We start from the raw sequence: 26,900 nt of genomic DNA, 5'->3' as shown, positions 1-26,900 counted from the left end.
CTTGATTCACGGCAGTAAAGGTGAAGAGTGTGTGGACTCAGTGTATTATGAATATTGAATAAAATGGACTTCCTGCTGGACTGGAGTGGGGATGCGAGAAAAAGGGGATCGAGCATTATTCTCAGGCTTCTGGCTTGGTTAGCTGGGAGGATAGTGATGCTCTCCACAGAAGAGGGAAGACTGCATGCCTGCCTTTGACAAATCCAACCCAAGTTGGGAGCTGGTTTATACAAGGAGGGTGATCAAAATGGGTGTTACAAGCCGATGGGTGGCTTTTGAAGTTATAGGAATGGATGAGGTCATCTTCAGGAAGAAAGTAGGGCATAATGAGAAGAGGACCTAAGAGTAGTTTGGAAGTACTTCAAGGTTTAATAGAGAAGAAGGGCCTCACATAGTCCTGGGAAGATTAAATAGAGAAATAACAAGCAGCATGATATCAGGAAAAGAGAGTTTCTGATTCAACTAAACTGCTTGGGGGTCTGAAATTGGGCTCTAGCCTCATTCCTACCCTGACCTAGTGAGAAGCAATGTGTTCTAGTAGGAGAATCATCTATTTTGGAGTTATGTAAATCTGGGCTTGGAATTTACCAGCCAAGGGCAACCTTCCCAAACTTTCCTAATCTCTTAAATTCCAGGTTTTAGTGGTAGGATTGTTGTAAGAGGTAGACGCAATAAAGGCAAATCTCTTACTATGGTGTTTAGCAGATAATAGGCCCTAATTTTAAATTGTAGGTGCATGCTAATAGTGTCACAATGAGCTAAGAGAGAAACAAATTATAAAATATTCATTTAAAACATGTTCTTACTAAGATGTTCTTTCTCAAGCTTATGCACATTGATATTATGAGGATGGGGTGAAGCAGGAAATTTAATCCCTGCATTAATTTTGTTGGTTTGGATTAGCTCTTAATAAAAACTATAGCTTATATTTATTGAGTGCTTTCCATCTGCCCAACACTGTGCTGAGCAGTTTAAATATATTAAACTCATTTAATCCAAGCACAGCCCTATGGGGTGTGTAATGTTATCATTCCCATTTTACAGGAGAAAAAATGTAACCAGGAAATTAAGTAATTTGGTCCCAAATCATTCATATAGGTGTGTGTGATTCTGTGCTTAGACATTACCTTTTACTTTTTAGAGGAGCTCTGACATTTCTTTGAAAATATCTCCCTGTCTGTTCTGTTAATATTTTTTTCCAAATCAACATTTAGACTTGGAAAAGTGCAATGAAGTGTTTTAAAAACAAGAACACCAAGCAGCGATATAGCAACTTTTTTGTATGAAAGGAAAATAAGTGATTAGATGGACCCAGTAATAAGTGCAAGAAGACTAAGGAGAAAAAGACACATCCAGTTAATTGCACACTGAGAAATGTGGGAGAGGAGGTCTAAGACACTTCAAATATGACTCAAGAAGTTACTGATATGTGGCTTCAAGAAATAATAACACAAAAATGGCATTACTTCATGCCCCCAGTGCAGCCTGTTCACAAGGCTTTGGGTGAGGTGATAGCTAATTGCAAACGTTGGCTGGCACAAGGGTTTTTTCCTCTCCTTAAAACTCCGGCTGCAGTAATTGACAACTCGCTACCGGGAGGAAGAAACGTCTACAAAAAGAAAATGGCTTGAATATGTTATTAGAGAATCTGCTTTTTTAGTAGCTCTAATTTCATTTAAATCTCATAAACTACAAACATAATCTAATTACTGGTGGTAGGAAAGTATTCATTTCTTGCATGTAACACCAGTAAGATCTATGTTTGGTGACTTGTGGGTCTTTAGTGTGAACTCCAGGTTCATCTTTCTTGCGACTCGTAGACATTTTCAAAGTCTTATCTCCTATCTGTAGGTGGCAGTAAGTTATTACTATTTTTGTTACTCTGCCCAGTGGGAGGAAGATTAAATTCAGTTTAGAGAAATTCAGTTTAGAAAAAGAGAATATTGTTCTACCTATGGGCCAATATAAAGAACAATAACTCAGTTTTTTTTTTCAATAGAAGTTTGATTCCCTCCCCCTTTTTAATTTGAGGTAAAATTGAAATTCTTGTGTATTCTCAGTGGACTCTCCTCTAGCTAGGATGAACTTATGTTCACATCAGGCTAAACAAATCTAGAACAAGAGAGTAAAGGGTTTTGTATAAATCAGCAGCTCAAGAAACCCACCGTTTCTTAAAGTGATGTGTCTAAGCAAGATTAGTTCAGATCTTACAGCCTGCTGTTATATTTATATTAAGCAATGGCATTTTGCTTTCAAGTAGGTGCACATAGAACATCAAATAATTATTCTTCCAATTCCACAATAAAAAAGATTTCTTTCCAAATGACTCACTGATTTCTATCCTCAGTGTTAAAAAGAAACAAAAAACAACCACACACACGAAAGGCAAAGGGATTGTTGAACTGCAGTTCTGTTCTGCATTGTCTTCTGCCCTGTGGTTGTTCATATGCAAAGCATGCTTCCTTACAGATGGAATCCACCAGTACTTGCCATTAAGGGAAACACAGCAGGACCCAGAGAGGATTTGTTGACGCTGAAAACCGACTTTATAATTTAGCTCCGAGTCTTGAGGCAGCATAAGTCACACTATACATCAGAACACCGGATCCACAAATGTAAGGCAAATAGAGTGAAACATGAAATTTCCCCCCTCATACTTCTCCTCTTGTTAGAACAATTAAAACAACAACCAACTCCTTTATTGCTTGTGATTTAGCAGTTAGCCAAGTAAAGTGACAATTTCAGGCTACAGCAGACAGAGCCACAGAAAAAAGAAAACAGCCAATAAGGTGAGGCAATTGCTGTCATATTATGCCAACAGAGACTGCCAGGTTTCTAAAATAAAAACAATCTTTCCACCATGGTGAATACATTGCACTTTTGCTTAGCTTAGCTTCACGGACCTTCCTAATGGAGAAAGCCAGTTTATACTTTTTTTTTTCATTTTTTTATTATGTTATGTTAATCACCATATATTACATCATTAGTTTTTGATGTAGTGTTCCATGATTCATTGTTTGCCAGAAATTAAGTTGGCTTTTTTTTTTTTTAATAGCTTCAGGGTATATAGTTAACTTCACCTTGCCTGTGACAGCAGAATGCTTTTGGTCTAACAAGAGCCTTTCTATTCATGTATTTACAATGTAGAGAGTAGGATTCTTACTTTGTATATGATAGCCTACTATCGATAAGCTAATTCCGTGGTTTTCCACTCTTTGTTGTAGCAGCTGACAGCAGAAAAGACAGTGTGATGCTTATGTGTTAAAATGCAGGATTTTCTGCCCCAGTTTTCCCAATCTAATAGGTAGCATTTATGCACTGTTATGATTCTTATGTTTAAGTAGTTTTCAATTTTAACAGAATGGTTTAAAAATTCAAAATGCATTTTATTTTTGATGAACAAGAAAGGCCTAACCCTTTAATGAGTACTCAGGTACCAAATTTGTCCTCCTTTTGTAAGAGTCAACTGGTAACATAACGGGTCCGCAGGGCAATGTATCCCAACTTGTTCATGAGTAAAGACCTCTATTCATTCCAACTCTAACTACTGCATAAATCATTTTCTTGAGATGAAAATGGTGGCTGTGTAGGTTGGATTGATTGACCTGACTTCAACAAAAAAAAATGGATAGCTTCATGGTTTAGCTTTTGGACCTGCCTTGGCGTTTGCAAGGTCTGGGGGAATATCTGGAATTTTCCCCTCATAACCAGTAGCTAGAAAAGAGTAGGTCAGACCCAGAAGACAGAGCCTATAACAGAAAATATCATGTGTACTATGTGAACAGGATCATGGGGATTTAGCAAAACATTATGAAAAGGACACGTGATGTGGAATTCAAGCAGACCAGGGTAAAATCCCAGCTAAGTCACTTAGGCCACTTATTCTGTGAACTTGAACAAGCTGTTTAAGCTCTGAACTTCAGTTTTCTTATTTTGTAAAACAGGGTCTGTAATGCCTACTCTAAAAATGTACATCAACTAATGAGAGATAAAGTGTTCAGCACCATTCACAAAACACAGTAAAGCACTTAAAAGAGGTAATTTCCCCAAACAACAGCAATAGCGGTAAGAGTCATTTCAGTAGAACATTCCAGAGGATGCAGTAGAGGGTAATGGCGTAGAGCAGAGGCTAGGAAGACAGCCTGAGGTTTAAACTTACCTCCACCACTGGTGTGACCTTGGGTAGATTGTTTAACTTCTTTGTGCTTGAATTTTGCCATTTACGCAGGGGAGATAACCAGAGCACGGACGTTTTGGCATTACTTCAAGGCCTGACTGAAGCGATGCATACAGAGTAATTAGGACAGTGTAAGAAATGAATGATTGCAGTTATTTTTCCTATTATCTCTCCCTCCCAGGAGGTTAACAGAAGAGTACAGAGGTAATCCATGTGGCGCTAAAGGACAACAGGATGTGTTTTAAAAGCTCTAGACACATACTAGGATTTTCCTGGAAGAGAGGGGGGGGCAGTGAACTAATGACATTGGTGATGTTCCCCAATGATCACAGGAATTTAATCTTGTTCTGAATAGTTGTCTCCAAAGCATGAATGTGAGTCTGACACAAGTGATTATTAAGCAGGACTGGGGAATTTTTTTGGACTTTTGATCAACTCATCATGTTCCGGTAGGTTCTGAACTTCACCATTTAAATAAATCTGTGAGTATTTTGGAAACATGGGAAGTCTATAGTTAATCCCCATGGGCTGTATAGAAACTGCTTGTTTAAACCAAAAGGAGCCTTTACATTTTCTCTTTTTCAACATCCTGCACCTATATAACAAAATGTTCTTGCATTTGGATGATTCTTTGCAATTTAAAGCATTTCCACACACATAGTTTTATTTCAGCTCCTTACAGTTCTGGGGAGTTGGCCCAGTGGACATTAATATTTTCTCCATCTATGGGCAAGAAACTGAGGATTCGGGAGAAGGGACCTACCCCAAATCACATAGTTTTAAGCAACAGAGTAAGTTAAAAAATTACTCAGCAGTGTTTGATAAGGTTGACTTTGCAGCTTAGTTTTAGGATTACATATAAATAAGAGTGTGCTGTCATAAGTGCCATAGAATTACTGTCACATTATGACTTTAAAATTCTTCTTTCACTAATTATAATACAAGGAGACCTTTCTAACATGGAGATGTGTTTGCCTTCTATACTTATCTTCTACATTTATATCTGCTCTTTGAGACTATTTCAGTTTGACATTTCTTTGCTTTTTCTAGGAATATTCTCTGAAAAAGACTCAGAAAAATATTATGGATGCAAAGTTTAGAGAAGAGCTTTAGTTTAAAATAAAGATGTGGTAGCTCATACCACATTCAAGGACAAATAAAATTCTTTATTTTTATAGTCTTGCTTATGGATTATTTGCCTACATCTGAGAAGCAACAAAAGAATCACAGCTGGATTTGCAGATGCTTCTAATAGGGGAAAAATGCAGAGGTATGTGTGGAAGAATTCCTTTTTCTTATTCTAAAAAAATGAACTAAAAAATAAGAGCACCTATGGAATTGAGATTGGAGAAGGAAAAGCAAGTGTGGGAAGATGGATAACCTTTGATGTCAAGTTGATTTCTCATACCTATGTGGTCCAATTTTAGTTTGAATATTAGCTAGGAGATCTGCAGTCCCCTGTTCTACAAGGCTAGAAAGGTGAAGGCAGAATATTTCAGAGGTTTCTCAAAACTCTAATAAAAATCTCTCCTGCCAGATGACCCCTGATAAACTTCATTCTTCCTTTCAGTAAAAAGGAAGACAGGCTCAGAAAGGATGATGTTCACCACGATTAAGTCTCCAGTCAGCCATGTTAGGCAGGTGAGAAATTTCACTGGATTTTTTCCTTACTTGGTAGTTTTAGATGTGATGCAAATCAAACAGGAGAACTTGGTAGGAACATGTGAGAACTAGGTCTATACCACATTAAATGTGCTTTTGGTTGTATAAAAGTAATATGTAATATCTACCTAATGATGCGATATATCAAAATTGAGCTTAATGTGAGTGTATACAGTATGAAGTTCATATATTCCACTTCCACTTCTGTTTATGTTGTACTTATGCTTGTGGTTTCATAGTGACATATTTTTTAGTAGTACATCAACATGTACAGTTCTTAATATCAGCACTTATATATTATGTTGTGGTATCCTCATTCACCTTCAACTTCTTGGGCATAGGGTTTATGACTTCTTTACTGCGCTATTTTTATGCCTCGCAAAATGACTAGCATATAGTAGGTGCTCTCTATATATGCTTGTTGAACTGAACTGAAGAGGAATGTCTCCTTGTTTAAGAACAATTTCATAATGGGCGCCTGGGTGGCTCAGTTGGTTAAGCGACTGCCTTCGGCTCAGGTCATGATCTTGGAGTCCCGGGATCGAGTCCCACATCGGGCTCCCTGCTCCGCAGGGAGTCTGCTTCTCCCTCTGACCCTCTTCCCTCTCGTGCTCTCTATCTCTCATTCTCTCTCTCTCAAATAAATAAATAAAATCTTTAAAAAAAAAAAAAAAAAAAGAACAATTTCATAATATAAAATCCATGAAAACCTTAGAAAAACAAATTTAAGGTATTTCTGACCTGGCTTTTATGAGTTTGGGCTTTAGAGGTAAGAGTGAGGATTTTGTTTGTTTGTTTGTTTATTTCATTTCTAGTGCATAAGTTCTGGGAAAAAAGAATATCCTTATGGGTTTCTGTGTTAACCAATAGAGAGTGATAAATACTCTGCATATGCCCTATAATTTTATGGGATCCTTAAATAATCTCATGCAAAGTTATTGGGATTTATTTTGTTCTTTGAGCATATATCATTTTGATAAAAATAAAACAAAGATGTGAGGATCAATGATAAATGGAAAACTTTGTCTTTCACACCTTTTTTGGTTTAGTATCTTTGCAGTGGTCATCCCAAGTATGTGAAGCTTGGACACCAAGCAATGTGTCTTTGAGAGCCCTTACTTTTCACCCCCACAGTGCCAGCTACATAATTGGTGGGGCCCAGGTCAAGATGAAGATGCAGAGTCCCTACTTCAAAGAGCAGAAAAAAGCTTCTTACTTTCTGTAGCAGTCTCTCTCAAGCTGTTACTGTGTTCTTTACTTGTCAGTTAATGCTACACTTCCTCAGGCATGAGGCTACTCACAGGGTGAATGCAGACCTATGCAGGCCTCCAGGATCCTGCCCTGTGTTTAGCACATGGGTGTGCCATGTACAGATCCTGGCTCTTCCTGTGCCCATGCCCAGGCCCCTGTCAGGGGTGGATGTGGCAGTGGTCACTGGGTGGGGGTGGGGAAGCAGGTGACTGAGAACTTTTCCTGGAGATATGGGAGGGTGGTGGGACCCAGGACTCCAAGACCCTGGCACAAGCTCCATTGTCTCATCTCACTTCACTAACAAGAGCCAAAATCAAAGATAACCTATTAAGAATTTTGATACGGTGGCACCAGAGCATTAAACATCTAGTGAAGGCCCTTTTTTGAGCAAGAGTCCCTGTGCAACTGCAAGGACTCACACCCAAGGAGCTGGATGTGGTCCCCAGGACAGGTGGTTTATGGGATGATGGAGAACACTGCTGCTGGAGAAGAAGTGATATGTCTTGTCTCAATCCTGAGGCAAGGGGGTTGACATTGCCTTTCTTATTCCCCATTGTGACTGTTTCCTCATTTGGTCTTCACTTTACTTTCTTTTATAGAAAAATAATGAAGGATAGGAAAGTGGACAAGCAATTTTAATAAAGTATAATTTATACCAGTGAAATTATGCATGCAAATATCATCTGAAAGCATGTCAAGGTTTTATTTAACTTGGTAACTAATGAGAGAATCAGTAAGATGTCAAAACTAACTTAAAGACTATTTGAGAAGCAATATTAAGATTGCTCAATTACATATAAAACTAATCAATGTCCAATAGGGCAATAAACTGCAACATTTAGGGCACTTTTCCATTAGAATTCTAGAAATTATTCTCATCTCTATCTGACAAAAATCTACAAGTTAACCTCTGCCTCTATAAAGCTGTAAAATAGACCAGAAAATAGAAAGTAAAGCCCAACACTGGAAAACTGCACTCCAAGTGTACCCAAGTAACCTCTTTTTTTTTTTTAAAGATTTTATTTATTTATTTATTAGAGAGCGAGAGTGAGAGAGAGAGAGAGAGAGAAACAGCATGAGAGGGGAGAGGGTCAGAGGGAGAAGCAGGCTCCCCACTGAGCCGGGAGCCTGATGCGGGGCTCGATCCCAGGACTCCGGGATCATGACCTGAGCTGAAGGCAGTCGCTTAACCAACTGAGCCACCCAGGTGCCCCCCCAAGTAACCTCTTCTGCCTGTTTCAGGTTAAGGATGACTTATCTGTCAATGTTATTTATCTCAGACTAGCATTCTCTGGCTTTTTACTTCATCTGGCCATAATATTAAAAGATTTACTCAGTTGCCCTCCATATGCACAGAAATAGATGTTTAATATACACAATGGTAGAATATAAAATAAGAGAGTATTTCTTAATATATTTAAATCAGCATGCATTTAGATTCCCTTAATACTTAAATTAGACGATATACTTCTAGACTACAAGCAATAGCATTGGAAGGGCCTTTAGATGCTTAGATATTTAGAATTAGAAAGGTCTGGGTGATCTTTAGTCAAATGAGAAAAAAACAAACCAACTCTGGAAGGATATGTGCCCATATCACAAAGAAGAGCAGATATGAGATTTGATCCTAGGTTATTGTTCTGGTTCATGGGGAAGTCCCCAGTGGCTCTGACCAGTCCCATCTCATTTGGAGACTAAGTGTCCATTCATGTCTACTTCCTTGAATAAGGTGTATGGTGGTTCATCCTCTCTTCAAAGGAAATTTCAAGTGTCAAGGACTCCCGAATGTGACAGTGGGTGGTCCATGTTCAAGGTCGGCCAGGGACCAAGTCCCCTTCACTCTGTCCTGAGACAAAGGTCCTTCTTTCCACTTCAACTAATCCCTATTCTTTTGACTCTTCCTCCCCACTGCCTCTTCCCCAACCCAGCCTTCTCTCCTTGGGAGCAGAAATGATCACTCTCTGATCATGAATATAAATATTGTGACTCATATTTAGGACTAGAACAGTTTTGAGGCTTTAATTTCTTTTTCTGTGTAGATTGATAGATTGAGGAAGGAAATAAAAAAAACCCTAGAGCTTTTGTGAGGGAGCAAAGGGAAGGAAATTAATTAGGTAAGTATTCAGGTATAACTTTACCACATGGTTCTAATGCCCAGATAATTTCCTACCTCAACACAACTCAAATATTTAAGCATGATTTTCTGTTAGTTCTATAAAACTTAAACTGTATTTGTCATAAGTACTATTAATCTAGGACTGAAAAGAGAGCAATGAATATCTTGAAGCCTATGGCAACTTGTCAGGTGTGAAGAAAGAATTCTCGCTATTAAAGCACACTAAACTCAGCATATATTCCCAGTTGTTGTACAATCTTATACTTTGGAAATCTTTGAAAAGCAGAAAAAATGTGTACTCACTGGACCTTGTTTGTATCATCTGGTGCAGCATTTCCTCAGACTGAGTCTGAGAAAGAAAATGTTCGGTGTGCTGTTAATAGGTATTCCTGGAAAAATATCATTTGGGTGAAGTAAGTTTAGAAACTTCTATTAAGTAGAGTTAAATGGGTTATTTTCTAAGAGGGAATGGGCATGTGACATTTTATGAATTTGTCTTAGAAAAATTTACCCCTTCTCATCTTTTTTTCTTGAAGAAAGCTTATTAGGGGATCTTGAAAAATACTTTTGAAAGTTTAGTCTAGTTTAATCCCCTTTTTACCAAAATGATGAAAGTGAAGTCCAGAAATGGTTAGTGGCATATTTAAGAGTAAGGGGAAGAAGGCACAGACCTCTTACCTGTTAGATTGGTCCAAAGTGATGAAACTGTAATTTTTAAAAATATTTTATTCATTTGTTTATTTTAGAGAGAGAGAGAGAGAGAGCATGTGAGCTGGGGGGAGGAGGAGAGGGGGAAGGACAGGGAGGGGGAAAGAATCTCAAGTAGACCCCACACTTAGCGTGCAGGCCACATGGGGCTCAATCCCACAACCTTGAGATCACGACCTGAGCAGAAACCAAGAGTCAGACGCTTAACCAACTGAGTCACCCAGGAGCCCCAAAACTATAATTTTTAGAGATAGCCTAGTCCTTAAGTATAATTCCCCAGTCAGAGACTTGTTGAAAATAGCTACCAAATCATTAACTTTGGACAACTAACTTTTTTTGTGTGATGGAGCAAATAGTTGATTTATTTTGCAAAGCTTAGGATGGAAAGCACTTACTTAAAGTCTAGAAGAGTATGATTTACCCTGTCTCTATTATCAGTGTTGACCTGAACAAATCTCTTAACCCTCTTATACCCTATTTTCCCATTTGTGAAGCCGAAATCTAAATCTGTGTTCCAAAGATATTTTAAGTATTAACATCATTTTGAGATAAAATTACCTCAGAGCAATACTACTATCCCATTTTCCATAACAAAGACAGCACTTGATAATTGTTAGGTCAATGACAATCAGCAGTGTTTAGTTAGACAGTACTTGCTTGAAGTCACTATTGCATTTTGTGTCAGCAAACAATAACCAAATTTTATTTTCTAGTGTTTTTCCATCTAGTCTTTATACTCTTACATCTTTAGCAAGTTCTAACTTTTGGCTCCAAATCACTTGATGTTTAGGAGGGCAAGGGGAACCATTCTTACTTCATTTTCCTAGTATAAAAGGCTAAGCAATTTTCCTAAGGTACATAATATGCCAGCAAATGGGCTAGGAACAAAATGTAAGACTTGGGAATTTTGTCTACTGCTGAACTAAAAAGATTGGCTTGTTTCCTTCCTACATTAATTATTTAAACTCCTTGTTTTAAGCATTTTGCGAACTTAAGCCAAGGGATTCTAGATATCTCACATTTTATTTCAGCTTTAACTTTGCTTTGTTTTCATTTTGTTTGTCAAGCTTTTCACACAATTTTAACAGTTGCATATCTAATTACATGTAAAAATCATAATGATTAGTACAATTTACCAAATCCTTTTTGTGTGTGTGTGTGTGTGTGCGCGCATGTACAAAATGAAATCTGTAAGTGGTGAGCCATGCAGATTTAAAACAAGAATAAATATTTCTAGTTACAAAACAAACTGGTTACATAATTCCCTCCTAAAAACCCATTAATAAATAGTTTTTGAACAGTCAAGGAAAACATATTAGCAGCTCATATTTTGCTTGCTTATTCTTTGAAGTAGAGAAAAAAGAAACTGTTAGTATTCTATAAGAAAAGGAGAGGAAAGATAGTTTTCAGATGGGATTTAAGCCAGAGAGGTCTCTTATGCCCAGGAAGATCAATCAGGGTAAATGAGTTCTCCATGTATTATTACCTAAGGGTAGAGAAAATTGAAGATGAGATTTTTTTCCCCCTACTTGTTTGACCTTGCTGCATAAATATGATGTAAAAAATATGTGTGGAATTTGATAGTGGTCTTTTCTATTAGTCAAACCTTGAAACATTTAACTCTTTGAGAGTTTTCAAATTTGGTGTAAATGACACAATTTCTTCCGTGTTTAATCTTATTTGTTCTCATTTAAATATAATTGTATTTGCAATCAACGACTTTAATGAAACTCTGATTTGCAGAGGACCTAAATGCTTTCTGCCCTGTAAAAACAAATGCTCAACACTTGTTGCTGCACTCAAGGATGGCAGTAATAAAAGTGGTTAGAAAATCAATTTAAACTGCATTTGTACTTTACCAAGAACCCTGTGACACTTACACTGGTAAGAGTTATGCTTTCCAAATATGTGATCCACTTTTATAAGCAACTAAAAACCCTGTAGCTTCAGTCACACTCTCCAGGCAAGAATAAATGACCCCACATCAATCCATTTTCACAATACCTGACACTTGTAGAATGGGGGAAAGAAATGAGATCAAAAAGATAAACAACAGGCTGTGAAATCTAGGCTGTTTTAACCTGAGACTGCACTTTGTGTGCATAAATGAAAAAAAACACATTTTATTCTGTAGCCCTTAATGTTTTACAAACCTGAGATTACCATAAGCAAAAGAGTATGTAGAAAATGATTCCATGTCTTATTATTCTTTGTAAATCCCATGCATCACACTGCTTAACATAAAAGAGGTTCTCTGCAAATGCTTGGGGTGTGAAAGAAGGAATAGATGGTCTTAAGGATATCCCATTTTAATCAAACAGACTTGGATTAAAATAGCTTCTAAACATGGATATTGCAGGAGAAAAAACAAAAAAAGTTACCAAAATATTTTGTTGTGATGCATTACATTTCGTCTAAGTGACATGGAGCTAAAAAGTGCCTGTGTTTTTTTCTTTCTCCTAATAATAGCATTGGTATATTTGCTTTTCACATCATGAAAAACTTTAATGCGTCTATTTTTCTAAGTACTTTTTTGCTTATGATTACCTCCAGCTTGTTAAACATTAAGGAAAGCAGAGGGATACGACTGAGTAGTTGGGATTTCCATCTCTTGGTAATGCAGAAGGTGGCTGGTATTCAGACAAAGTTCAAATCTTAGAAAGAAGACAAAGGGACAACAGCATATTCTTTTAATATCCTTCTAGAGTATTACCTAACAGGCCTACTTAAGATTATGTAATCCTCTGGAAGAAAGCACTTTTTTTTGGCTCACTATTTACTATTGATTAGGCCCAGACTCTAAAATTACAATGCTAGGGGCACCTGGGTGGCTCAGTTGGTTAAGCAACTGCCTTTGGCTCAGGTCATGATCCTGGAGTTCCAGGTTTGAGCCCCACATCAGGATCCCTGCTCAGCGGGGAGTCTGCTTCTCCCTCTGACCCTCTCCCCTCTCGTGTTCTCTCTCTCATTCTCTCTCTCTCTCTCAAATAAATAAATAAAATCTTTAAAAAAATAAAATTACAATGCTAACTTGTAGATTTTTGTCTGCTGGAGAAGCAAATGAGTATAAAATGGTAGAAAAGAAAACCACAAAAACTACATTTTATTCCCATGTAGGGTGCTAACCAGTTTGGTCTCAAACCTAGCAATCTTATTTTGGCATGCATTCAGTGACTATATATTCTCAGTCTCTTGAATTCTCTTTGAACCAGCCTTAACCATCATGCCTGTTCCTTCAGTAATGAAATAAATAAATCTTTGACATGTGTTCATTATGTACCTATATGAAAGTCAGGTTTATTACTCCTTGAAAACTGACCTTTGACATTGGGCTTGAGTTATCTTTCTGGGACCCTGCCAAAGAAGATTGCCTTTTCGGCAGAGGTGAGTCTAGATTTTGTGGGGCCCACAGCTCATATGAGTTTTGGTCCTTTATAACAAAAAAGGACTTAGAAGTACAGACACAGAATTGTGTATCAAAGTGAATATTTCTTTAGAATGAGGAAAGAAATCCCAATGAATTACAAGGAAGCTTGGAGATTGAGGCCTCTTTCTCTGAAACCTCTTTAGGCTCTTCATAGGAAATGCTTACACGGAAATGACTTTTGACTGTCAACCTAGTTTGCCCTCTGAAAGAGAACTATAACAACCTACTGCAATTCCTAGCAACTCCCAGGTCTCAGGACATGTGTAAGGGTGGGGGCCTCTTAAGCTTCATTAGCTCCAGAGTAAGCCAGCTCTGTTACTGGGTGAGGAGACACCAGCAGGTAAGGAGTTGTGAAGTATAATGCTGGAGAACTTTTCCTCCTTCAGGCAATTGGGCCATGGAGTGGCCCCTTGTGCAGGACTTGGAGAAGACTGACACATGCATGTCTCAAGAGATCTAGGACTGAGCTTCTGTTGCAGGGAGAACACGCAGAAGCAAAATGGCACCAGTTAAGAAGAAAACCTTTGAATCTTTTTCAATCAAATCCCTTCTGCCCTAAGATAGCCCCAAATCTGGAGAAACCAGAAGCAGAAGAGGGATAGAAAGGCATCAGGAAGAACATATCACATTCTTTCTCCATTCAAGTTCTTGAACTGGAGGACTATCCAACTGGGAAGGGGATTAGAACCACCAAAGTAGGCATAAGATGGAAATTTTAACCTAAAGTAGGCTGAACCATGCTTTTAATATGTCAACACGAATAGCAGGTTCTGGAACCTGCATGATATTCTGTTAAGGGAAAGTAAGGAGAGATCCTACAGATGTTTGACATCAATGACAAAAGAAAATTAAAACTTTTTTATATTTGCACGCCATAAAGTTTAAACTGCTTTTAATGAAAGGATACATAGATAAATGTCTTAAATGCTCAATTAACACAATGAAAGAAATGTGGAAAATTACATATGCTTCTAAGTTTTTACCTGAAATGTGGTTGGATATTTTCTTTTTTCCCCTTATTTCTAGCAAAAGGAGCTACCTACAATTGAGATGCTTGGATGCTCGTAGCAAACTTTTACATCTGAGAATAATCTAACCAAATATAAATTAGTCCTCTAGGACATGAGACACAAATTCCGAGTACAATTTCAAGGATGTTCACTGCAGACGGAAAGTGTAGCAACTAAGAAGAAAGATTAAATATTTGAAGATGTTATTAGTCTAAATGTGTGGTGAGAAATTGATCTGAAATAGGCTCTTTTTTCCCTTGGTATTCAGAAGACGAGGGTAGACTGCTGAGCTAGATTAGGGGTAATCTGGCCTGGATATAGAGTAATAACTATAAGATCTCAGCAGGTGATGCCTAGCTACATGCCACTATGAAATGACAATGAAGACAAGCAAACATTTTGTGGGGGTGTCGCCACTCATTACAGAACGAATGGAAAAGCTAAGACATGATACACTAATCTTTTGTACTCTAATGGTTGTTACCATTGCAATTTCAAATTCAATTTACAGCTCCTACCTTATTTTGAAGTGCTAAATGATTTGAAAACTACCACAGAAATCATGAAAGACTTCTTTTTATCAGACAATGTCAAAAAAGATGTCTATGAAATGAGAAAACATGGATTGAAAGAAAAGGGAAAAATGGATTGAAAGAAAAGAATGAAAGAAACCAATTTTTACTTCTATTCACATGGCACAATGAGAACAGTGAAAGTTTCCTAATGCTAAGAAATGTGAATTTTTTTTATATATTATTTGTTATAGTTAATTTTATGTGTCAACCTGACTGGGTCACAGGATGCTTGTTAGACATTATTGCTGGGTGTATCTGTGAGGGTGTTTCTATAAGAAATTAGTATTTGAACTACTAGACTGAGTAAAGCTTATGACCTCTCCCAACTTGGGTGGGCATCATCAAATCCCTTGGGGATCTGAATAGAAAAAAAGTGGAGGAAAGTCAAATTTGCTCTCTATCTGACTGTTGAGCTGTGACATCAATCATATCCTGCCATCAACGCTCCTGGTTTTCAAGCTTTCAGGCTCAGACTGGCATCTACATCACCGGCTTTCTTGGGTTTATAGCTAGCAGGTGGACAGATTGTGGGATTTCCTAGCCTCTATAACTGCATGAGTCAATACCTTATATAATCCCTCTCTCTCTCACTTTCTCTCTTATCTATTTATCTATCTAAACATTGCTTGACATTGAAAATTAAATTGAGTTGGATTTTCTTGGTCAATGAATTGAATAAAACTATTTTATCCATCTGTTGTCCTAGTGCAGTGGTCTGCAAACTATGGCCCTTGGGCTAAATCCTGCCAGTCACCTATTTTTATAAATAAAGTTTTACTGGAACACAGCCATGTCCATTCATTTACATATTGTCAATGGCTGCTTTAGCGTTACAATAGCAGAGTCAAAAAGCTGTGATGCAACGTCTGAAGTATTTGCCATTTGGACCTTTACAAAAATGTTTTCTGACCCCTGCCCTAGCACATGGAGGGTAGAATTGATTAGTGATGAGTAAAAGCTATGAGAACAATTAGAGGTCCAGAAAGCACATATGGGAATTGTTGACTTTCAGTGCATGATAAAATATATTCATATAGGCTTAGCACCTGGTAAAATTAAGACTAAGTCTAAAACTCATGTCTCAATAATTATTTACTATGTCAGTGACATACGTTCTTAGTGTAATTGTTGTACAGCTTATATTCCCAAACTTGAACTCCTTTTTAATTATTAACTTATTTTAAAACTTCTGGCATAGAAAGGAGAAAGTGATTTAAATATTATCTGTTTAATTTGCTAACCTTCTTATGTATGCCCTTTTGGAAACAGCTTGTTCAAAGTCCATAGAGATTTGGATACTCAGAATAACCCTTCTGGATCACTTTTCTAAACTGAATTTCACTACATGCAATTTGGATTTTTCTGAAATGAGCAACCACAGGGGTTTGAAAATTCTAGCACAGATTTATAACAAAATGGAAAAAGATTGGATACTATCCAGAAACATGTGATGGTACTCAGAGCAGAATGACACTTGCTCAGTAAAACTGCTGAAGTGTTACTCCTCTTAATACTTTGCAACATGAAATGTGTCTTGTAAGCAGATTACCTTCATAGACAATGTAGGGACAGCACTTAATAACAGTGAATTGTATCAACCATGCTACTAAAATTAGTGATGATTTTGTTTATAAATAGCTATAAATAGTGTTTATTTCATGAACCCTAACGTGTAGCTCTATGGTACTGAATGTTTGTTCACTTACCCTCCTACTCTTCTTTACAGTATACTTCTTTAAGGGTTATCTCCTGCTAAACCACTATTATTCTTTACATGTTGGAAAAAGTGGGTGTACATTCCCAGGAGATGTGGATTCAAGTACACAAGTGTGTGTGTGTGTGTGTGTGCGCACGCGCGCATGCACTGAAAAAATTTTCTCTCTTAAGATTCTTTTGTACCTCATTAGGAGGCATTTCCTAACCTTTAGATGAAAGTCCCTGGACTAGAACGATTAAACCGTGATGAGAAATTATTTGCATTTTCAAGTAAAACCCTGCATACATGTTGTAGTATTAAAAAATTAGTGTCTTTATATCTTGAGAAAGCTGAGAGGTAAAAAGCTTACTTCCTGTCTTTGTAATAATGACTTATTTATTCTGAACATAGATGGTCTATCACTTTGAAAATAAAATAAACTTATAGACCAAAAAAAAATTCCTTTTTTTTAAAGATTTTATTTATTTATTTGAGAGAGAGAATGAGATAGAGAGAGCATGAGAGGGGGAGGGTCAGAGGGAGAAGCAGACTCCCTGCTCAGCAGGGAGCCCGATGTGGGACTTGATTCTGGGACTCCAGGATCATGACCTGAGCTGAAGGCAGTCGCTTAACCAACTGAACCACCCAGGCACCCCCAAAAAAGAATTCCATCAGGTCACTTTGTCCATTCCTTTTGGATCCAGAAAGGCTAAATATTAATATACCTTATTTAAATTGCTCTACTATTTTGAAAGCTGTCTTGAATCCACTCTCCTCTTCTGCGAAAATAGGAGAAGAGAGAAAACCTGAGGGGTGTAGGGGATTGAGCACCTATAGCCATTTTCCTATCAGTTGAAGTCTGAGAATGGAGTCAAAGCTAAAGAACTGAAAGGGAGTGGAAGAAATTGGGTCCTAGGATGGACTTTAAGCCATGAATCGAAAAATGCCTAAAATGGGAATCCACAGCCTTCCCACTTAATGTGAGTAATTTCTGAATTCCCAGTAAATTCTGTTTGGGAGGAGTTTCCTAGCATTCACAACAGAAGGAATCCTACCTGATACAGAAATGATCCCCATTTTCTAGTTGAGGTAAATGAGGATTTAAAGGTTTAGCTAACTTGCCAAGTTCACATATTTATTAAGTGACCAAGCCAGGAATCGAAGTCACTTCTTCACTTCAGTTTGCTAAAAGGAGCTGCTGGGGGGTGGGGCGGGGGAACTCAAACTGGATTTTTAACTGACTACAATGTGACAAACATGAAAAAACAAAGACACTTTTTGTGCCCCGCTACTCTATCACGTGCCAGTAGGGGCTGACGGAGGCTCCCTCCCCCCACCGTCTATCTTCCTGAATATTGCCTGGGCTTCACTTCTCCGCACGTCCTACCTTCCAGAAAGTGGTCGCTTTTCTGTTCAGAGAGTTGCTGCTATTCTTTTCTTCGACCTCCTGTTGAGTTCGTAGGTGTTCAGAATGGTTTGATCCCTATCTAGCTCAATTCCTGGGACTAGCCGAAATTTAGGTCTCCTACTCCTCATGGTATTAAAGAGGGCACGTACTGAATGGAGCACTGGGTGTTATACGCAAACAATGAATCCTGGAACACTACATCAAAAACTAATGATGTAGTGTATGGTAATTAACATAATAAAATAAAACAAACAAAAACAAAACAAACAAAAAAACAAAGACACACCAGAAAAAGAGTGAAGCAAGGACAAAGAGTGAAGGACATAAATGAGGTACAAGGTTCAATGATTTCTGAAAATTCTGAAAATCTGAGATTTCCCTGGTTGTGCCATCTCTCCCAGTGATTCCGCAAGATAGGAGATCATGGATGGCTCTCTTTACCAGGTTGACTATTTTAAACTCCAGCTATTTATAAGGCCCTAGTTAGAAATCATTACAAGCATAACATCTGTTTACTGATTTGCTAAAACACTGATATTGCCTATCCATAAGAATAATTTGCATTTCATTTCTAAGAATAGTTAGTTGCTAGTGCCACAAAACCATGGAAAGCAAACCCAGACTGTGAAGACCTTCAGTTTCAGAAGGTGAATTGCCATGAACTATGCTAATTAATCAGCTTTTTCCCATTAGAATAATCCAAAGTGAGCCCATACACCTTGGGGGTCAAGGTATCTCATCCGTCCCAGCCCTCAACAGGTATTTAATTTTGGAAGTTTCATGTTTTCAAATTCATGTTGATTTTTTGAAAAGATTTTATTTATTTATCCGAGAGGAGGGGGTGAGAGAGCACAAGGATGGGGAGCAGCAGAGGGAGAGGGAGATGCAGGCTCCCTGCTGAGCAGGACCCCGGGATCATGACCTGATTTGAAGGCAGACACTTAAGCGACTGATTCACCCAGGGGCCCCCAATTTTTCATGTTGATTTTACATTCTCCTCCATAATATATGTTTGCATATATAAAAAACAAAAACAAACAAATAGAAGGCCAGGGGAAGGGAAGAAGAGAGTTCAGAAGTCTGCCTGGGTAAGCAGGCTCAGGAGTGAGACAAAGTCAGGCAGCAGAGACAGACCCAAATGGTGAGAAGGGTTGGAAGACAGTTTGGAAGATCTTGGAGAGATCCATTTTATGATAGCATGAGGAAAATAACCTTTGGCTTTGGCCAACAACACAGATGGGAAGTGAGTTGCCAAAGGTGTTAAGCTAGTTCAGATTCATTTTGTCCAAGTCAAGATAAGGCTCAGTAGCAGAATTTCTCTAGGTTTCTTGGTTGGAAAACTACACTGTTCCATGTATTCCAAGTATGGGTATGTGTCTGCTGGGGGCAGGGTGTTGGTCATGGTGATGGCTCTTTGTGACTTATTTCTTTGGTCTGTGTTCCTCTCTGTGGACTGAAGCTGCTCATGGCCTCATTGGGAGTCCTCCTTCAGTGCGTATTCTAGCTCTTCTTATGACTTGCTGCACAGACTGCTGGAGTGCTCTATTATGGTTGGGTATGGGTGTTTTAGGACAGAGGAGTGAAGATACCATTCCGATTCTGATCATCCTCCCTGTAGCCTTATAGCTATCTGTGCTCTTTTGACCTCCTAGGGACTGTTCTTATGATCCTTCTGAGAAGTCTATTTTTGTTGTTATTCTGGAACTAGCCACTTCCAGCATATTATGGTGCTGGTGTGCATAAAGAGATGCTGGAATGGAAGTCAGGTTGCCATGGACCAGCATGTCCTGGATGCAATAATGCAAAGAGTCGTTTTGGTAGTTCAGCATTGGCAATCAAGATAGAAATCATGTTGTTCATAGAATGTGAAGAAGTGTTTTATTTGTTGGGTCACAGCCAGCAAGTCTCCATTTGACTAACAATAAAAGGCACATACCGATCTGGAAGACCTTAAATAGTGCTTGCCAAAATCAGTTGACATTTGAGTGGATTTCTCTAGAGTAGGGTTGAGAGGTTGAAAGACTGAGAAATGGATAGGGAAGGCCAGAATAATGTACATGACAGAAGACAGATGCATTTTTTTTTTTTTTTTGGTGGCAAAATTCACCCTAAGGCCCAATGAGCTGATAAAACTTCCATACTAGAGTGAAAGCTTCTGTGTGCAGGATGGTGTCTCAAATATACATCTTTGTTTCACATAGAATCCTTGGCCCTTAGTTGGTCCTTAGGTGATGTTTGTTGAAATAAATCTAAGAAAATAAATATATAAAGTATATATCAACCTAGGACTATTTATATCTATCTTACTAGAATAATTAGTTTCATTTTCAAATACATATTAAATAACTAAGACTGGAAGTGATGTGAGGTTTTATAATTTATGAAAATAAAAGGTTTATTTTATTTAACATGTATTTGGCTTACAGTATTTCAGATGGTTATTGTTGCAAAGTAAAACTAACTCTTACCTCTTTCTCTGAGTTGGTGATGTGGACACTTTTACAGAAAATTTGAGTATATTTGTTTTCTATTGCTACATAGCAAAATTACCACAAAATTAGCAGCTTAAAACAACACTTATTTATTATCTTATTGTTTTTGTGAGTCAAGAGTTTGGGCAAGGCTTAACTGGTCCTCTGTATGAAGAGTCTCACAAGCTTCAATCACAGTGTTGGTCAGGTTGGGGTCTTATTCAAGGTTCAACTGGGGAAGGACCTGATCCCAAGCTCACTTGGTTGTTGGTAAAATTTAATTTCTTGCAGTTGTAGAACTGAGGGCTTCAATATTTGCTGGCTGTCAGCTAGAGGCCACCCCTCAGCTCCTTGCTGGTGGTTGGCTGGAGGCTGCCCCCAGGGCCATGTCATGGACCTTCCCCAAATTGTTCCATGCTTTATCAAAGTCAGCAAGAGAGAGTCTCCTTGCAAGATGCAGCTCACAATCTCATGTAACCTAATCATGGAAATGACATTTCATCACTGTATTGTACTGATTATTTTGTTGGTTAAAAGCAAATCATAGATCCTATTTACACTTAAGGAGAGGGGATCGTGGAAAGGCATGAATATTGGGAAAGAGCATGATGAGGACTATGTTAGAGTCTGTTCACCACATGTAGAAAGGGAGAAAACATAATTCCTGTCACTTCTATAATTCTATCACTGGTAAAGCCTCATTGACAGTATTTATTTAGGTTGAATGACACATTTTTCAGACATTAGAAACTCAGTAGGAGAAGCTTTTTTCATGTTTCTATTTCACTTAATTACACAAAAATTCATTTTCCTTCAGGGTTCTGAAGGTTATCTTGCTGGATAATTTTTGCATTATCATATTTTAAAAATAATTGTCATTGGTGAGTTCATTATAAAGCAGAATACTTATTAAATAAGACCCTGGTTTTGCTTCCTTCAGAAAAATAACCATGGCCAAGGAAGTAATCTTCACTCAAACTCAAAATTCACTCTTTAAAACTTCACCTGTTATATTTTTCCTACATGAAATAGGTCCATATTGCTGTTGTTATTTTACCAATGTGTAAATCAAAGCACAGACTTGGACAGAGTTAATCAGAAGCAAAGGGTTTAGACACCCCAAGAGCTGATATCCTTTTTTTCCAGTAAACCATGCTTTTTCTTCAAATTTATTAGGTCAGTCTGTGATTGTTTGGTAAATATATCACCTTGACTTTATCATACCTGTCCATTCCTCTGTTCTTTGTCTTTGCCATTTGGCTCTTTCTCATTTTTCATTTCCTATTCCAGTGATTGTTTTCAGAGCCCACTTCTGCCTACCATTTCCTATCCTACTCTATTGATAAAATTTTTCTCCTTCCCACACTACACATATAGATGTTTACTTTTGTGAAGTCATTACTTGAGAGCTTGCCCCTTAGAAACACTGAGGTGAATTAATTAAGATATTTCTTGTGAGATTTGGTCAATTTTTCCTTGATTTGAATTAATATAATCTGCACATGTTTTAGCATCCTCTCTGCCATTATTTGTAGCCCTGAAATAAAGATTTCTCAGAGGATTAAAGAAATTTGGGAAAATGTTCTACACTATCCAAATGAGACTCCCTCAGGGTTGGTTAACTTAAGACATTTTAGTGGAGCAGAAAGTAATTTTAATTAAAATCTTCTTAAGCTTATAGGCATGATGAATCTTTATTCCAAGGGAAAAAAGTTATATAGGATTTTTCCTCCTTGATGTAAAGATTGCAAACAAAAAGAAGAAACAGATGTAAGTATTCTTCTCCATCTTTAATCTTAGAGATCTAAGTAGATCTTTTATTTTGTGAAGATAAAGCAAAAAAAAGAAAACCACAATAAAAATGAATGCATCAAAACCATTATCAATGAATAAAAATCTCACTCATATATCCCAAAAGCGGAACACCTTGGTAAAATTATGTTTGGATCCATCTGAATTTGCCGAAACCAGGTCATTTGAAATTGCCAAAATCAGGTCCAGTCACCTAGTTATTTTCAGAGGTCAGGTATTTCTTGACATTGAAGCCATAATATATAAATTTTTTGAAGAAACAAGTATTCACCATATGTGTGCATGACCTAGGTGATACATTTGCAAACTTAGAGGTTCCAGACCTTTTTTTTTCTATCACCCAGGTGAAAATGCTGCTAGTTTCTGTTTAAGAACTTGAAATCATGGGATATAGGTTGGAGATCAAGAGGCTAAAACTAACCTGATGCAGGTGCCATTGTTGTGGCATAGATGACGAGCATACCATGGGACATGGCAGTTCTCAATATTCTTTCCACGTAGTGCTACATCAATGATGGAGAATTCTTTGTTGTTTACTTGAAGCTCTTGAATGCAGCCTTTGAACCCATAAATGTGACCTGCATTCTTATAGATTTTAATATCTGCTGGGATGTGGCCAAGGAACATTTATTCAAAATGTACCTATAGGAAAAATAACAACCAAAACATCTTATAAGGTGTGGTCAGATTATCTGACAAAGACCTAGAATGTTTTGTTTTATAATGCATGTTTTAATGTATTTTTCTGTGTAAAACAGGTTGTAATTGTTGCTTAGTTTTGTCAGCTCTACTAGGTGGTAGGATAAGTTACTTTAGAAAAGGGCCCTTATTTTACATTTTTAAAATCTCTCACACTATCTAATAAAACAGTAAAAAAAAGCATTCAATAAAACTTGCAACTGATTACTCTGAAATGTATTTTGGAACTCAAGTGTTTGCATTTTAATGTGAATATTACCAAATAATAACTGATAAAGAAAATAGAACCTTGTTAATTAACTATTGTTAGGGATTGAATTGTGTTCTCCCAAATTCATATGTGGATGTTGTAACCCTCAGTAGCTCAGAATGTGACCTGACTTGGAAATAGAATTTACTCACTGACCAGAATGACGATAAAATCACTGGCACAAAGTAAACTGTGACTTAATCTTTCTACCCACCCTTCAGTAACATATATAAATTCAATTCTCATCATTTATATGTATATAAAATGTAGCTTCCCCAAACAGGATTTTATGAGTTACAAAAGAATTCTGGATGAACTGGTAATGAGACCCTGATCTTCAGGGCTGTTGGCATATGAAAGGTGCATGCAGCATTTGCGCACTTTATGTCTCTGATGTCCTTATCCCCAAAACACATTCATGCACTCCAAACTGATAGCTGCAAAGTATTTAAATTGACATTACAGATACACTAAAATGGAAAACTATCATTGTAAGAATTCTAAAACTAGAGCCAAATAATTAAGTTAGGGCTCTAAGGGGAGGAGAGGATGGGAAATGCTCAGTAATGCCACTTAATGTTTATACTAATATGTTCTGGTTTGATGCAGATGTGCTTTTAGAGAACAGAAGCATGTTCAATTCTAGGAACATCAAAGCATCTCCATGACCCATAATAGATCAAACCAACTCAATTATTTGAGCCCTTGTTCTTTTTTAGAGATTCGAGTTCTGCTCCTGAAGGCATTCCTTAATTCTGTGTGTGTGTACTTTATAAAAGACTCAGCTATGTAGTCACCCAGAAGATGACTAACTTTGGGCATTGTGGGGCGGAAGTCTCAAGGCGTATTAATAGAGCCCTCATGCAGTACAGGAGTATGTCTGTTTTCACATCCTTTCTCATATGCTAAGTCCATTTATATTAATTACTCTAACAAACTATTAGCAGAATTGTTTTATCATTTAGGATAAGTGACTCACTGCTAATGCAATCTGGGATCTATGATGAACTTGCAGACTCAGCAAATCCAAGGCCATGGCCTTCTCTCACCGAGGATCTCTGACATCTTTGTGTATTGATCACACACCTGGAACAGCAAACCCTCTCACAGCTTTGACAAGTGTGCTGTTTTAGCACAAAACTGAGAGCGGATGGAAGAATATCCTCCTCTTCTGTCAGCAGTAGGCAGATCTGAGGGAAAGTCTATAGAGCTATCTATGATTTATTAGACCATTAAAAAACACCCAAACAACGAAAGTAGATGGCTCTTGTATTTCTTCTGATTTGAGGCTCAAGCTTAGTTGGGAGTCCTGAAATGTCTAAAAAAGCTGCTGCCATTGCCTGCACATAGATAACCATTAAAATGGTTGACTTCCTCTAACCCCAGACTCTTAATTATCCAAGAGCTGCCTTTTGTGTGTATAAACATTCCTAAGGAAACAGGTCTTTAAAATAAGTCTTTTCTAATAACTTCTTGTGAATCAGACTATGGAGAATAGAGTCTGACATCAAGATATGATCTTACAAGATAAAACCACAGAGAACAGACATAGATAATCAAGGAGGAATCATCAAGGTAATGAAAAATATGAATGGTGACTGAGGGAAAAGGACTCCACAAATGACAAGGTGAAATGAGCTTTCCTCTCAGAGTTTTCTATTTAAAGGAAGAATACTGTTGCTCTTTTATAATATGTGGGAATAAAATAAGAAGACAGGCAAAAGGGAACAACTTCTAAAAACCGGAAGTGGAGACAGATAAGAAGCTGCTTTATCTCTTCTTTATTCTGTTTTAATTTAAATTTGGACACTGGAGTCTACATACATTTCTGTAATGATATCTTTTTTTTAAAGATTTTATTTATTTATTTGAGAGAGAGAGAATGAGAGATAGCACGAGAGGGAAGAGGGTCAGGGGGAGAAGCAGACTCCCTGCTGAGCAGGGAGCCCGATGTGGGACTCGATCCCGGGACTCCAAGATCATGACCTGAGCCAAAGGCAGTCGCTTAACCAACTGAGCCACCCAGGCGCCCTGTAATGATATCTTGATTCAATGTTTAGTTTTGTTTTACAGCCTCAAATCTGTCTGAAATTAAACAACGTTTATGTTAACAGGAAGGTAACTCTAACGTAGTTTTTACTTACGATAACTATTGGAGTCTTTTTTACCCAAGAATATGATGACTTATAATTGAAATGAACTGACTTTCTTTTGTGTGTTGTTACCAAATTTTTGTTTTTAATATTTTCTGAATTGTATGCAAATTCAAAATCAGAAAACATCAAGTCTTGGAATAGGGATGAATAAGAGATGTTGGGTAAAGTGTTTGGGAAGAAGGATTTATTTAAATAACTTCTTACATATGATTTGTCTTAAATTTCTAAAAATTTAGAGGCATTAAATGAAAGGGATTCAAAACGCAGAACCACTATTTATCTCAACCCTTCATCTCTTTGCAGTTAGAAGATCTCTCTCTCTCTCTTTCTTCCCTTCCAATAGTATAATAATTTGTGATCATACAGTCTCTTCTATATTTTTATCCCTTTTAGGGTAGAGCCTCCAACATGGTCATCTTGAGATTCTCTCAGAGTCCATAGCAGTGTCTTACAAATAGGAGGTTTAATATAAGTTTGTTACAAATCACCTGATTCATGAAACTTAATCCTGTTTTTTTTTTTTACAGTATCCTATTTATCTTTTAGGCTTCTTCTACTTTATGCTGCCATAGAACCTTGCTGTTTTGCTAGATTCAGCATATGGGAGGTCGTCACTGGATATCACCCAAAAAGGAATATTAATATGGCTTTAATTCTAATATAGCTTTCTATATTTAGTATATACAGCATTGGGTAGCAAGTGTGCTTAAATAGAAGTTCTTGAATTTCTTATGAGATTAATATCAAGTAGCTTAAACAAAGAGGGTTTTTTAAAAAATTTGATAAATAGCAATGAAATCCTCATTGGCCCCATATTTTACAGTTAAATCTCTGATTCCTAGGGCTTTCTATGTTAGGAAATGTTTTCAAAATAGTACCTCCTCACTTTGTCAAAGAAGGAACTGAACTTTAGTGAAGCAATCAATGAACTGAGTTGCTACCCTGTGAGCACAGTGATATAGGAAAGTGGAAATACAAAAAAAAAAGGATATGGGATTATTCTTGTCTATAAGGAAATTTAATGTAATCTGGGGAATGAAATCACAAAGAAATGAAATATTTAGAAAATACAATATACAGATCAGCAAGATGGCCGAATAAAAAGCTCCAGATATTTCTTCCCTTGGGGAGACACTAATTCAACAACAATACACAGACCAAATCCCTTTGTGAGAAATGAGTAGATTGAGTTAAGAAGCATTTGTACCCTAGGTAAGTAGGGTACAGCTGCACTGAGGATGAGAGGAAAATCTGTGACACTCACTGGCCAAAGCTTTCCCCCAGACTCAGTGAGGCATAATTGGAAGAAAACTTCCAGCTCCCAGTTTCTCTCTGGGGAGGGAAATAGAAGACTGAAACATATATATGTGCAGACTTTTCAGGGCTTGTCCAAGGGACTAATTTCTGTCTTGCCTGAATCTAAGTGCTGACAGGAAAAGTGTGCCAGGTTGGGGGCTGCTGAGAACAAAGGCAAAGGTTTGG

General features: G+C 37.5%; 1 protein-coding gene across 1 annotated transcript in view; it reads right to left on the bottom strand.

The window, feature by feature from the left end:
- The window catches only part of EYS (eyes shut homolog), a 1,577,782-nt gene that overhangs the window by 191,661 nt on the left and 1,359,221 nt on the right, over positions 1–26,900 (bottom strand). Inside the window, 1 exon segment of the mRNA XM_027604057.2 lies at positions 22,735–22,955. Coding sequence (XP_027459858.2) covers positions 22,735–22,955 — 221 coding nt within the window.

This window comes from Zalophus californianus, chromosome 7, assembly GCF_009762305.2.
Source record: "Zalophus californianus isolate mZalCal1 chromosome 7, mZalCal1.pri.v2, whole genome shotgun sequence".
NCBI classification, from domain to species: Eukaryota; Metazoa; Chordata; class Mammalia; order Carnivora; family Otariidae; genus Zalophus; species Zalophus californianus.
This window is presented reverse-complemented; position numbering and strand designations above follow the sequence as displayed.